We start from the raw sequence: 15,646 nt of genomic DNA on the forward strand, positions 1-15,646 counted from the left end.
TGTTAAAATGTATTTAAAATGTGTTAAATCAAATATTTAATGTAATTTATTCTGTACACATCAAGTGATTTGAATATAATCTGACCGTATAAACATGCATAACCCTTTTTTCGTTAATGAATGCAGTTAACATTTTAGCGACGGTGCCTAAATTCAGTCCGTTCTAGACTCCACAAGCTCTGGAAAGTTCGCTTCAGTTTCCAGTGGCGGGGCCGAACGTTATATAAACGCCTCGCTCAGCCTGTTTGCGGACTTAAAAACTATATTTAACGGCAACTAACCTTCAAATTCACGCTTTAGATCACCAAGTCCATTACTAATAACGATATTAAATCGGTTTAGTTCTGCTGACGTCGAGTCTTCAGTGATTTCTTTGAAGGAAATACCTCAGAGAGCCTCTGTGAAGAGAGTGGATCTATTGTTTGGACTGTTTTAAAGGAAATATTCATATTAAATCAAAGATGACTGCAGAGGAGGTGGTGGCTGAAGGTTGCAGCATCCCCGTCGAGGGTGAAGACATCACCGCGAAGAAAGATGGAGGTGTTTTAAAGGTAAATACTGCAGTGCACTGAGCCGCATTGACTCCATGAGGGAGGTTTGACTGACTGACTGACTGACTGAATGCATGTTGAGCCAATTTCTATCTGTTAGCTCACTTTACCGGAGCTATAGCTGTTCTATGTAGTCAAATACGAATAAATGTGTTTAATTAATTTAAACGTTATTAACTGGTTGCGAACAGCGCCTGTTGCTAATTTTGCAGCATTGCTAGATCTTTCTAGCGATCTTGTCGAGATTAAAGGGACAGTTCACCCCTCAAAATGACATTTTTTATCACTATATCACTTTCAATGTCTAAAAATACACATTATGACTTTCTTTCTTATGTTAAGGAGATGTAGCAAAACGTTAGCGATTGGTAGCTTCGGTCACCATTCACTTTCATTGCATATTGTCCTATCCAACGACTGATGTCATTATGAATAACATTTATTTTTGTGTTCCACAGACAAAAATAAAGTAAATAAGATTTGAAATAGCACGAGGTCGAGTAAATATAGACAAATATATATATATATATTTTTTTTTTAGGTGAATTTTCCGTTTAAGCGTGTTGCAATATTGTTGTTCTGCTTGCACAGATTAACCACGTGCAAGTAAACATTAAAATGTCATCCAATATGTATTCATAAGTGACACATTTAATAGGATTTAATTGGGATAATTCAACGCTTTCAATGTAATGCATTCAATAATATGTGTCTGAATGACCTCTAATTATAATGTGCAGTATAGTACACCTGTGTAGTTTAAAGTAGTTTACTATATTCAAACGTAGATGAAATTATCTGCAGTAATTATGTAATGTATCATTAACATAAGCATAGGCGTGAACATCTTTCTGCCCTGTGGCCTTTGAAGATTGACAGGTCACAGGTGTAGTGCAGTGCGACTAACAGATTGATGATTAATCTCTTTCTCTCTTCTACAGATGGTCAAGAAGGAGGGTACAGGCTCTGAGTTGCCTATGACCGGTGATAAAGTATTTGTGCACTATGTCGGAACACTGCTTGATGGCACACAGTTTGACTCCAGCCGGGATAGAGGGGAGAAGTTCTCCTTTGAGCTGGGCAAAGGTGGGTATTATAAGGTAAAGTGGGTTAAATATTAGTGTACCCTCCCTGACTCTTAAAACAGGCTGTTGATACTGTAGCTTTATATGGAAATAACACCTGTTATGATTGCTAAAAATCGCAATGTAATGGAAGCAGCGACAGATGATTTTTCCATATGGAGTGCTGCAGAAATATAGAATAGAGCAAAACATTGTTTAGCATGCAAGTCCACCACTTTAAACCATTATTTGATCTCGCTCACAGGTCAGGTGATCAAAGCATGGGACATCGGTGTGGCCACGATGAAGATTGGCGAGATCTGCCAATTGATTTGCAAACCCGAGTATGCTTATGGAGCTGCTGGCAGCCCACCCAAAATCCCACCCAACGCCACCCTTGTGTTCCAGGTAAGGTCCAGACGCATGAGAACAGACTATTCAGAGTATTGCAAGGAGAGGTTTTGTTTTGACGTGTCCATTTGTTTGTCTGGCAGGTGGAGTTGTTTGAGTTTCATGGGGAAGACATCACTGATGAAGAAGATGGTGGAATTATTCGCAGGATCATTACTAAGGGGGAGGGCTACACAAAGCCTAATGAGGGTGCATCTGTGGAAGGTAAAACAAACTATTCTTATTCTTATAGAGGACCTAATGTAGTCTGAGTAGTGGTTCAATGGATCACAAAACTCAGAGTTCGGCTCATATTATGTTTTTTGTTCTGATCATTTTTCGGATCAGCAAAAATGGCAACTGTAACATTGCTTTCCATTTTTAAAGCACACTTCCAATAACACAGCAAAAAACTACTAGCCTAACTAAACTACTATCCTAACTAATTTACAAACAAATTAATTTACAACAAAGTTACAAATAAAGGTCTAACTGCAGTGTATTCAGGTTCACGCATGTAATAATTACGCCTAAATTTAAAGGTGCCATCGAACGTTTTACAAGATGTAATAGAAGTCTACGGTGTCCCCTGAATGTGTCTGTGAAGTTTCAGCTCAAAATACCCTATAGATTGTTTTTTTTTTTTTTAATTAATTTTTTAACGGCCTATTTTGAGGCATAATTAGAAATGCGCCGATTCATGCTGCGGCCCCTTTAAATTCTCGTGCTCTCCGCCCATGGAGCTCGCGCTTGCCTTGAACAGCATAAACAAAGTTCACACAACTAATATAACCCTCAAAATGGATCTTTACAAAGTGTTCGTCATGCATGCTGCATGCATACATCGGCTTATGTGAGTTTGGTATTTATTTGGATGTTTAACGTTAACCACATTTAACAGTACATTAGCAACATGCTAACGAAACATTTAGAAAGACAATTTACAAATATCACTAAAAATATAATGATATCATGGATCATGTCAGTTATTATCGCTCCATCTGCCATTTTTTGCTGTTGTTCTTGCTTTCTTACCTAGTCTGTCGATTCAGCTGTGCACAGATCCAGACGTTAATACTGGCTGCCCTTGTGTAATGCCTTTAACATGAGCTGGCATATAACTCTTGTTATTCAACTATGCCAAGGTAAATTCAATTTTTAATTCTAGGGCACCTTTAAAATAAGACTATAGTGATCACTGTATAAATGAAATCTAGATTCTTTGTGAAAGCTGTGTTTTGTTGTTTGATTAACATTAATTACTCAGACAGCAGCAGGTATTTATAGGTTGCTGTCACTTTAAGAGCAAATGCATGGATCCAATATAATGATACACATCCTATTTCTTTCTCAACTCTTTACGTTCTTTTAAGGGTGCTTTCACATTAGCACTTTTGGTGCGCACCCGGGTTCGATTGACGTCAGAGTTCGGTACGTTTGGATGATGTGAACACGGTCTTCTGAACTCAAACCGTACCCGAGTCTGCTTAAAAAGGGTGGTCTGGGGTGCGGTTCAAGTGTACGGTTCGCTTCTGATATGAATGCAAACGTACCAAATTGCGGAAGTGAACCGCTATTAATGCCATATAATTTGATAAAAATGTGTGTTTGTGTGTGTGTTTCACTCACTTTCCCAACGAGCGTGACTGACGTGCTGCAAACAGAGAGCTGTAGCGTAGCTTTTCTCATTTCTGCTCGCCTTCAACATTCTACATTCGTGGCAGATAGACGCAAGAGCCGTTATGAACAAAACCAACGGTTCAAAAACAAAAATATAAAAGTGAGGAGAGCAACGTTATGCATTTTGCCGCCTTCTCCTGTGCCATCGTTACTAAGCAACGTAGTAAACAGCTGCTGGTTTGATGATGCAAACGAACCGCGGGTTGGACCCAAATAATATAATGTGAACACAGTCCAGTGGGTGAAGGGGGAGGGGGGAGTAATCGAACTCTGGTTCGGTCCAGGCAATCGAACCAAGTGTGAAAGCACCCTAAAACATAACTGAATGCGTTTACGAGAATATTTGCCAAGACTGGTATTTTTACAAAATTTTGTGTGTATGTCCGTTTAAGCGCATGGATGTTCAAAAGAGGAATCAATTCGCTGTTTGCACGATATCTGAAACTCGCCCCTCTCTGCGCACAAGTACAGAATTGATAGTGAAATTTAGCAATTAATCCACAAACAACTCATGTGTGCAGAACTGAGGGGACGGGTCCGTATAGATCACTGATCAACGGTGATCCGTTTAACCCCTAAGTTTAAACGTAATTCAGGCAGACTACAGCATGACAGCCAGCCATTAGCTGACACTTAGCTGATCCGTAGCTCCTCCCTCTACCATTTATGCAAGACATATAAGTTTATTCCGTACACTCACTTGCCAGAAGCTGAAACCTTCAGAGCGAAGACTTCCACCAAATAACTATCGTTCATCAGTAATCTTAATCAAACAGAGTGGTCCTGGCTGAATTATGCTTTTCTGTTGCTGTTTGAGCATGAAAAATGTCTGCAAAGTTACTCCGAAGGGAGTTATCAGTAAGCACTGTTTCTGAACTCCCTGCAACGCCTCAAATGTAGTCTTGAGTTTTCTTCCAGGAAAGAACACGTTATCCCTAATTTAAATAATTCCTGCCCAAGGCATACTCAAAAAAAAAGTGAGGCCTAGTTAAGTTGCAGTACTAGTAGGGGTGCGTATGACCAGTCACAACACACTGGTCCAGCTGACCGATCAGCACATTGCTCCTTTTTGGAAGGAGGGGCTTCATAGAGACGTGAATTAAACAGTGTTACTGACTGACCAAGAGAGGTGCTGCAAAAATGTAAAATATGTGAAGAATAATGTTTGTTTGGGGTTTTATTTGTTTGTTTTTTAACATTTCAAGAATGAAAACCTATTCTTGTAAACCAAAAAACAAAATCAAGACTTGATATGGCCTATTTGAAGCAATCAATAATTGGAGAGCAGTTCATCTACACTGCAGTCTGCGAGTGTCCTCTAAATGAGTAAATGCAAATGTTATCAGAAGAATGAAGCAAAACTAATTTAATCATTCCTTATTAGTGCACCTTTGCCATAGTTCATTCATTTTTCCTTTTCTTTGATTTAGTGTGTTTGGTGGGCCGTCACGAGGAACGTGTTTTCGACGAGCGTGAGTTGAAGTTTGAGGTGGGAGATGGAGAGAGTTTGGGCCTGCCTCCAGGTGTGGAGAAAGCTTTGCAATCCATGGAGCAGGGAGAAGAGGCACTCTTCACCATCAAGCCAAAGTAAACGCACATTTCTTACACCTGCGCACAGTAGCTGTAAATGTGTGAATGTTTTAATTTATTTATTTATGAATCTTAGGTACGGCTATGGAACTGCTGGCAGCGAGAAATTCAACATTCCACCTGATGCTACACTGCAGTACAATGTCACACTGAAAGCATTTGAGAAGGTCAGTGTCTCCTTCAAAATATAAGCAATGCATAGCAAAATTACACCTGTAATACTTGGTATATGGGGGTATTATGATATGGGAGTTTATATTGTAGGGAACATGTGGGTTTGTAATATAAAATTCACTATATTGTGATGTAAGATTTTGGTCATTGAAATAAGTCCTAAGAACTCGTTTCTAGCTTTATTAAAAAAAGCCATGCTTGAAGATTTATTACAGACTGTAAATGATCAGTTATGCAGTAATGTCTGTACACAGTCATTGTGATGAGGTTAAGATGCTGTGTCCTGTCGCACAGGCCAAAGAATCCTGGGAGATGAACTCGAGTGAAAAACTAGAACAGAGCATCATCGTCAAAGAGAAAGGAACTCAGTATTTTAAGGTAGATGCAATGTCATGCACACCGCCATGAATTTATGCTCTATATTCTATTTTAATCTAACAGTAGTGCTGGGTGGTATAACGGTTCATCTGGTATACCGGTTTCAGTTTCGGTGAATAGCTGAAAAAATTGCATCTATTCAATGGCCATGAAGAGCACTATGTATAGTGTATTGAGAGGGGACCTCTATTGAATGCATACCCTTCTTACTAATGGTTATAAGTTTATAACAACAATAAATAAACTCTCTTTAACACGGCAAATACCTTGTAGAGGTCCATGATTTCCGCGATGTAGAAAACGCGGACGGAATTACGGAATCCAGTCACAAATGGAACTTTCACAAATGGAACTTTCTGTATAAAGTGGCAATTTTTGGATGAATAAATCAAAAATAGGGCTGTACAAGGAATCAAATTGCGATATGGACTAGTATTTGTGAATATTAAAGCTGCAGTAGGTAAAATGTATTTTTTACATATTTATTAAACCTGTCATTATGTCCTGACAGTAGAATATGAGACAGATAATCTGTGAAAAAATCAAGCTCCTCTGGCTCCTCCCAGTGGTCCTATTGCCATTTGCAGAAATACACCGCTCCCGGTAAAGCCGGGCACACATTTAACGATTGTAAGGCCGATTATGAATGTAATTTGTAGGGCTGGGTATCGTTCAAAAATTTTCGATACCGAGACGATACCGATACCTTGACTTCGATACCGATACCTTGACTTCGATACCGATACCTAAACGATACCTTTTTCGGTACCAGTTTTATAAAATCTGTTTAAACAAGATTACATAACCTCAAAAAATTCTTTGGTTTTATATTTTAACTTTCTTGACTTTTTATCAGACTCAAAGACTCATCTCCTGAGCCACTGCGGGGAATAAAAAAAGCACAAATTAACAAAATTTACCCAACACAATAAATCAGTGCAAATAGTTTTAATAAAGTTTAGTTTTCAATGGAAAAAATTAAGTATGTGAGGCTCTTTTTAAATCACTCAGCAATTGTTCTTCAAAAAATGTATTATTATTAACAAGATCAAAGCGGAAGTAAGAGTGACGCAAGTTCGTTGCGTCTTACCGTGAAATAAGAGTTCTGTGTCTTTATTAAAATCAACACATTAATGATTCATCTCTCATCCACTCGCAATTAATTTGAATGTTATTTTGTTATTACTTGGCCCGACCCGCAAATTATCCGCAGTATCAGGAGGACGCTGAGACCCCTTTTTCAGCAGAATTGTTCGCGTTCTGGAGCCAGAGGCAGAGCCTGTGCTCGTGCAGGTGAACGAGCCTGTCACGAACCGGTCGCGTGTAGACTTGAGGGAAGAACGCTGATGTAAAGCTGCTGCTGTGTTGTACCTGTCCATAACTAGTCTAAAAAACATTGCGCGTTCCGCTGTTTCCGCAGGCAGTGCTACACTTTTGTTTTCTGTTAACAGTATCTGTAGTGAACCGGCTGCTCACATAAACAGCCGTTTCTCACCCGTCCATTCGGAGATAAACTGAAAACGAAACCGTTGATTCAATCGCCCTCTCGCACATATGGTCTCTCTCGCGCGTATAGTTTTATATATTTAGATATAAATAACAATGTAGCGCAACGTTACTTGCTCCTCAACGAGACAGCGAAAGCATTTCTCCGCCCCTCTCCTCGATCGGCTCCATTCTGAGGTACCGAAATTTGGTACCGAATGACAAGACACTTTTCGATACTCTGTAGTATCGAGGCAGTTCGATCGGTACCTAAAAAGTATCGAGTTCGGTACCCAGCCCTAGTAATTTGATACTTAAGACTGATCATGTCCAATCGCGGCGAGTCAGAGCCAGTTGCGTTCAGTCGGTGTTTACAGTTGGTGCTTAAAATCGTGTGCTGCGTCTAACGATTCTAGTCTTAGACTTTTAGAAACAGTCATTGCCAGTCCTCCTCACAAAGATTCTTCTCAAATTTGATAATTCCCACTTCTGAAGTAGTGATTACGAGCAAATCGCATTCAGGTTTCGAACTGGGGGGGCGTTAAATTTTTTTCAAGGAAAGTCATCTTTACAATAACGATGAGAGCACGAGAAGGCAGCATATTATTTGCGACCGCTAACGTCTCTGTTTCCTTGGAGGCTGTCAGGCGATTGTAAACAAGTGGCGAAATGGCGTCAAAAAAGTTTGCAACATAAAAACACATTGGACAACCAGTATGGAAGAAAAACTGGTTGAACTCTGGCAAGAGTATAAATGTCTATACAACATTTCTTCGAAGGAATACCATAATAGAAGCGACAAGGAAAGAAGCTGGGCTGCTATTGCGGAAGCTTTGGACGTGTCAGGTACTGGACATACTGGACCGGATTATAGACGGGATTGGGCGAGTGTCCTGGGGCACCAGCCAATAGGGGGGCAACAAGTGATAAAGATAATGACTAAGTTTGACTTTTTTTTAAATTTTTTTTTTTATCATGTTTTGTATATATTATTTATCTGGAAAGATAAGGATCAAAATTAACAGTTAATGATACAATATACAGAGAGAATATAAAGAGCCCTGCCCTTTGATCGCGAAAGTGAAAGTGCCCTTTGAGGTCGCATTGTAGTAGTATACTTCTGTGGTAATTTAATGGTCTGTACAGTGCCGTTTCAAGTCGAACAAGCTTCATTGAGGATCGCAGCTTATCGTTGCTTAACAACGGCCAACACCACCGGAGTGCAAGCTCTAAAAATAGATTAATTTAACAAAGTTTACTCACCTCAAATTCTCTCTGTAGAGAACAAAGTCCATGTTGCCTCTCCAGCCAGAACCTCACCCATATCCTGCGCGTTTTTCGTTTTTTTTTTTTGTTATTTTCCGCACAAATATAGCTGCAGATGAAGAGCGCCAGCTGTTTGTTTACATCCATTTTCAAGATCCCGCGCACAGTGTGTTGCTTAGCAGCGGTCTCAATCATAAACGTTTGTGTTCTTCTCCGACTGTCAACGATTAAAATCGGCTCCAGTCAAAGGAAACAATCGGTATGTGTGTTCAGTTCAGTCTTAGAATGTTTCAGCGAATCGTTAGGTGTGTCCCCGGCTTAAGAAACAACCAATCAGAGTCAGGAGGAGTGTCTTAGCAGTGTCAATCAAGCTCGTGTGTGCACTGATCACACTCCTGTCAAGCACAGCGCCAGCACGTACAGGCGTCAAATTCAAGATTACCGGTGTGCTGTAGCTTTGCTTATGGCGGACAAACAATCCAGTTTCGTACGTATAATACCCCATAAAGTGCGTATCATATGCACGCGAAAAACTCATTTTGGCGTATATATTCTACGAGATTACAAACTCGTACTATTGATACGCATTTTCGTGTGATCGGGCTCTATTATGTCATGATATGCAGTTTTACGATTTTTCAGGCAAGAATGTGCTGGTTTAAAGCTCAAATTTGTGGTTAATTGATAAAGATAGCGCCTTTCTGAAAATTTGATCTGACGTTGTCGGAGTTGTGAGATCCAGGCGATCACCGGACTCTCAGCGCTCATGTACCCAGCCGAGAGCAGCCTTACCTCGGCTAATCCTTCTGACGTTTGCCGCTGGCTCCGTGACGTTTCATAAATTTATATATGGCTATTTCACTTTTGTATCATACTAAAGCGCTGATTTTGTAGATTTTGTACGCTTGACTGAATTGTTTGCTTTATTTCTTATTGTATATTTTTATACCTTTTATAATGGCTATTATTGAACATTAAAACTGACATTTAACAAAAAGAGAAGGTTGTGTTTTATGTTAAAGCCTATTTCATTTCATTACAGTGAAGATAATCAGATTATCCACAAATAGTATTACATTTAATATTTTTGAAATGTAAACGAAAAGAGGCAGGATTGTTTAATATTTCGTTTTGTTATAAATATGTGCACATTGCAGATAATTAATCACTCGTTGCCTGAGGCTATTAATATGTTTTTGTTTGTTTCTTTAAATAAAACGAAAAGAGGCAGAGTGGTTTAATAACAAATTTTGTTTTATTCTTGGCTAAAATATACATACAGAGATAACCGGAGAAGCCAGAGCGTGCTGAGTGACGTTATCAAGTACGCGGCTGTTCCATTTGCAGAATCACCGGACTTGTGTTCTCCCGTCCACGGGAGTTCGTTCTCCGGAGTCGAACTTGCCAAGTCCGAACTACCAAGGACGCGAGTCCGAACTTAGTGAACCTGGTTTTGAGAAACGTCTAGTGTCAAAACTCTAGCCGCATAACATACAGATAAAATGTCACGCACTGTGCAAAGCAACTATTGAAAACTACTAATTCACTGGCTTGTCATGTTGCTGAAATAATGTACTAGCAAACCTTATTTAGCATTACATATCGATAGAATAATTACTTGCATACTGTAACGTTAGTTACCGTTATATTATCATACTAGCTATTTATTACTTATAGAAATAGTGCATATACGTCATATAGTTACATTACATGTATTGCAAAATACGTAATGTTTTGAGGACCAAGTTTGTAGTCAAAGTATGGGCAGGCCATAGTCAATGTAAATCATATTGTTGAAGTTTCGTCTGTACCAGTGAATGTGCCATAACTGTTTATCAGCCTTACTAGCCTGCGCGTTCACGGCAGGCTCCGTTGTGATGGGGGAGGAGCTGTGGAGGGAGGGCTGTAGCGCAGCAGAGAGCAAGGGGGAGTGACCTATGAGTTGTGCTTGTTCAAATTTTCAGGTTAAAAAAAACTCCCTACTGCAGCTTTAAAGCACAAAAATACTGCATAAATACTGTAAATCTGAAGTCTGCATGTCGCTGTGTGAATTAGCACCACAGTTTCATCTAATACACACATGGGCTACTGAAGCACGTGTGACGTTTGTTTTCAGTGTATGCCGTCTCACTATGAGGACATGAAGTTCATCTCCATAGCTGCTATAAGAGTTCATGTTATGAGCATTTCACCATTTCATTAGGTAAAACAATTGTCATATCATATACACACAGAAACCCAAAGGTCTTCACGACAACCCGTCAAAATAAAACTTTGGTTTAACTTGAAGAAAATATAACAGAAATTCCTCAGTAGAGTATACTTCAAGCAATAATACTGTGATATACCATGAAATGACCAGAATCTTAAAATACTGTAATACAGATTTTTGGTCATACCACCCAGCTCTTTCTAATAGTACACTATTTTAAGATCTATTCATTGTACAAGATCACCACAATGATGACTATGTGTCAGTGTTTGTTATGAGGTTGCTCTCATTGAATGATTTGTTTCAGTAATTGGAGTGTTTCATGTGCACAGGAGGGGAAATTCAAGCAGGCAGCCGTGCAGTACAAACGCATTGTGTCCTGGTTAGAGCACGAGTCCAGTATGGAGCCGGAGGAAGAAGAGAAAGCCAAAGCACTGCGATTGGCTGCTCACCTCAATCTAGCTATGTGCTACCTAAAGCTGCAGGATGCAAGCCCTGCCCTCGAGAACTGTGACAAGGTAGGAAATTCATGCTTGTCGCATGGTCAAGGAAGTTGTGGCCCTAATGGTTAGAGAGTCAGACTTCATAGGTTCAAGTTTCAGTACCGGCAGGAAATGTAGGTGGGGGGATGGAACAGTGCTCACTTCCACTCATTATCCACAGATGAGGTGCCCTTGAGCAAGGTACCTAACCCCCAATCACTCCCAGGTGCCTCAGACTGCCCACTGCTCCGGGTGTGTTCGTGTGTGTGTGTGTGTGTGTGTGTGAGTTTGTTTATATTACATTGTGGTGTCCCCACGATGTAATATAAACCTGAGTTCACCTACATCGTGGGGACCAGCCACCGGTCCCCACAGTGTAAATTCATTAATAAAAATACTAAATTATGTTTTTGTGAGAAAATAAAGGTGTGCAGTTTCCTGTGATGGTTAGGTTTAGGTTTAGGGTTAGGGGTAGGGTAGGGGGATAGAAAGTACGGTTTGTACAGTATAAAATGCATTGCGGCCTATGGAAAGTCCCCACAATTCACAAAAACAAACGTGTGTGTGTTCAACACTCGCTGCTGTGTGTGCGCACTTGGGTGAAATGCAGAGGACAAATTCCGAGTATGGGACACCATACTTGGTTACGTCACGTCACTTCTATTTCATATATAAGGGCTGCTGAAGTTAATACATCACATTTCATTTTTTAAAATTGCTTTAATGCAATTATCAGTGATCAGTCGCAACACCAGTTTCATCACTTGCCCCCCAGGGCAAATTTTTTCAGTTTAATGTGTTAAAAATATTTAACGCAGTATCAGTTTTTCTGCGTTATTTGATCAAGCACTTATTCATGCAAATGCTTTTAAACCATTCAAGCACAAGACAAGACACAAGTGAACGCGCTGTCTATGTCCTGTCTGTGACACGCACACAACATGCTCCAGTATCGAGTTCTCCTCCACGCTTGAACGAACATTACACACACAAATTATGCCAAAATGTCAGTTTTTGTTGAGTGTCCTCATAAGAGCAGTCTTAAATGAGTTAAATTAAGTCTTAAATGAACGTAAAGATTTGTGAGAAAATGGGACGCGTGTCAGATCCGCGTTGTGTGCAGCAGCGGCAGAACTTAAAGTGTCATTAATGTTAATCAAAGAACAAAGGTAAGAGAGAGAATTACTCACTGTTCTTGACTAAAGAATTAAAACCTTCTTTATTTGGTTCCACAATTTCCAGTTGTGTAAATTAGCCTATTTTTTTATTTTATATTAGGCCTAGCATGATGTATCTTATTAATTTTGTTAATAAACGTTCTATGTTTAATATAAGCGAGTTTGTCATTGTACTGTTTTGTTGTTGTGTTTTTCAGTAAGAATAATAACCCACCATTCAAGCAATTGCCACTAATTTGACAGTGAAAGTAAAATGCACACAGCCACACCGGCATTCTTAAGCCATTTAAAAAAAAAAAAAAAGTATTAGGTATTGTCACAATGTCGACCCATGGGAAAACTTCCTCACCATCACATCCCTAATTCACTATTGTTTGAGCTCCCAAAATGCTTACTTGTGAGAAATGTTAATAATGGCCCTACATTTATAATTACTTGAAATAAAATGGTTAATGAGCAAAAACGATTAATGTAACTGAGCATGTAGCATTTCATACTCAATTCTACCCATTTTAAATTATACTTTTTTAATAATGATTTAATAATTGTGATTTATTGTGCCTCATCTTGATTTTGAAGTCCTAATTCATTTATTTGGTGGCTAACTATGATGTTTAGAAATGGTTTCTTACATAAATTGCAGGTAAATTTGATCTTCATTGTGCCCTGCCAAACTGTTGCTCTCATCTCTTCAGATTTCTTTTTGCTTTCTGTTTTCTTTGTGTGAAGGCACTGGAGCTGGACGCAAATAACGAGAAGGCTTTGTTTAGGCGAGGAGAGGCGCTGGTTGTCATGAAGGAGTTTGACAGGGCGAGAGCAGACTTCCAGCGTGTCACTCAGTTGTATCCAGCAAATAAGGCAGCAAAGAGCCAGATCATGCTCTGCCAGAAACATGTCAAAGAGCAACATGAGAAGGACAAACGCCTCTATGCCAACATGTTCCAGAAGTTTGCAGAGAGAGACGCTAAAGTAAGTGTCTACGGTTACTAGCTCTTAGTCACTGCACAAAAGATTTACCCACCAAATATCTGTTGTATACTATCTAATATTGTTTTTTTTTTTTCAGAAGGAGGCGGAGCATGAAAAGGAGCAGGAAAAGAAACAGAATGGTAATGCAATGGAAATAGAAGAAAACGGAGCTCAGGAACAAACTGCAGCATAATGGTGTGCGTTTCTGTTTACTGTCTTTTGTGTTTTGGTTTTAAGAGTCTTTTTTTTTTTTTTTTTATATACCTTCTATAATTTCTGTTCCCCTGAAGTGTGTTTGTGCGAGTGAGGATGCGTACATGTTTTGGTTTCTAATATAAAGTAGCGAGACATTTGCTTTTGTACTGTGGCCAGATCCTTATGGCCAGGGTGTGTATGAATGTTTGTGTGTGCATTACTGTAAGGCAGCTAGTCGGCCTGGCCATGTTCTCTGCTGCGTCTCTCTTCGTGTTGAGAGACAGTGGAAATAAAACAAACTCATTCTCAGCCTGTAGCCTGTACTGCAGCCTCTCGTGTCGGCCGCAAAACCGATGCTGATCCTTAGAAACTTTTGAGTCGCACTGCTGTACAATAAAGCGCTTTTCTGTCCCGTCACTTAACTTTATGTGCATGGAAGTGATCACCAGGGCAAAAAGACTGTTTTTTTTTTTTTTGTTTTTTTTTTTGTTTTTTTATAATCGATCCACTGTTAAATTCTCCACGTTTAATGTGTATGACTAATCACAACTGGAAACCTTTCGATAGTGAATCTCTGCTGAAGCGTTTTAGAGGAGAAATCACGCACCTTTCCTGTAAAGAGCTGTTTAGTCTCTGCTTCCCTCTGTGTGCAGCCTTTTCGGTGATATTGTTCTAGCAGAGAACATCATCAATATGGGGCTGAGATGTTTGTCATTTTTACAAAGTGAGAACATGAACTTAGACCTGCAGTCTTACATTGAGACATTTTGCGGCTTTGTCCCTTGTCTCTTTTTATCTTCTTGTGGACAAGATTACCCATGATTTCTCCATAATTGTAACTTGCACATTGTAGCCTAATCTCATGGTGAATTGTCATGGCAGAAGAGGCTTGCTTTACCCTGCAGCGCTTTGTGACGGAGCTCAACCAGGACAAGATTACTGTAGTGTTGGGGTTTAAGAGAGGCATACAGATAGTTCTGTTCCCATGTCCTTGATTCTCTTCTGATGTTGACTAGAACAATAAAAATAAACTCAAAATCCTTCTGCTGTATTGTCTGGTTTGTAGCATTTAGTACAATGTGAAATTAGTACAAAATGGGTCAATATCTTTCTAAAGATATCATATTAGCCAGTGAAATTGCATTCAGCAAAAATACAAGCAAAACTAGATAAATGTTAGGCTAATAAACTCAAAAGTCAAAAATGGCTAATAATCAAAATATAAGTTGAAATCCTTTTCATTTGTTTCAATCACGGTGCTCGTGAATACGTCATGGAAATTAAATCTTATGTTGTGGATATTTTTATAATGAATATATTTTTTTATAAATTTATATAAACTTTAAGCTGTAAAATATTTTATTAGATAGAAATTGCTATTAAATGTGACGCTGGACCACAAAACCAGTCATAAGTCACACGGGTATATTTTTAGTAATAGCCGACAATACCTTGTATGGGTCAAAATGATTTTTTTTTTTTATGCCAAAAATCATTAGGATATTAAGTAAAGATCATGTTCCTACCGTAAATATATATAAAAAATATTTTTGTGAGTGGATATGCATTGCTAAAGACTTAATTTGGACAACTTTAAAGATGATTTTCCCATTATTTTTATTTATTTATTTTTTTTTATTTTTAGTTTAGTGTCCTATCATAACAAATCATACATCAATGGAAAGCTTATTTATTCAGCTTTCTTAATTTAAAAAAAAATGGACCCTTATGACTGATTTGTTTTCACTAAAATGTACCATGGTTTATGCCACAATACCATAATCATGCAAACAGGTAGCATTTGATTGAGAAGGAAAATATATAATGTGGAAAAATTGCACAATTGTTTAATCAGAAATCTAATTTTATTGGCCAAGTTGTACTTAGAAGGACTTTGCCTTGGTGGTTTTGAAGCAGTAAACATGCCAAGAACTCTATACGTACACCTGCAGGGTGTGTAATGGTGCACGTGAAGCATAAGAGTGCAATTGAAGCAGAATAAATAGAGAACATAAAGAGAGTCTAACATGTG

General features: G+C 38.9%; 1 protein-coding gene across 2 annotated transcripts; it reads left to right on the plus strand.

Moving 5' to 3' along the window:
- Nucleotides 1-129: 129 nt before the first annotated feature.
- On the plus strand, nucleotides 130-14,652 carry fkbp4 (FKBP prolyl isomerase 4). 2 transcript variants are annotated; one of them, XM_067389946.1, is made up of 10 exons: nucleotides 130-551; nucleotides 1,493-1,637; nucleotides 1,881-2,023; nucleotides 2,110-2,230; nucleotides 5,116-5,272; nucleotides 5,352-5,442; nucleotides 5,744-5,827; nucleotides 11,123-11,308; nucleotides 13,180-13,419; nucleotides 13,520-14,652. In XM_067389946.1, exons 1-10 carry the CDS (start codon nucleotides 462-464, stop codon nucleotides 13,610-13,612), a joined length of 1,350 nt encoding a protein of 449 aa, XP_067246047.1. In that variant the 5' UTR covers nucleotides 130-461; the 3' UTR covers nucleotides 13,613-14,652. The 2 variants fall into 2 exon arrangements, with proteins under 2 accessions (XP_067246047.1, XP_067246046.1); XM_067389945.1 differs by having other exon boundaries at nucleotides 133-551; nucleotides 13,517-14,652.
- The last annotated feature ends 994 nt before the right edge of the window (nucleotides 14,653-15,646 follow it).

The sequence above is a fragment of the Chanodichthys erythropterus genome, chromosome 7 (assembly GCF_024489055.1).
Source record: "Chanodichthys erythropterus isolate Z2021 chromosome 7, ASM2448905v1, whole genome shotgun sequence".
In the NCBI taxonomy this organism is placed as follows: domain Eukaryota; kingdom Metazoa; phylum Chordata; class Actinopteri; order Cypriniformes; family Xenocyprididae; genus Chanodichthys; species Chanodichthys erythropterus.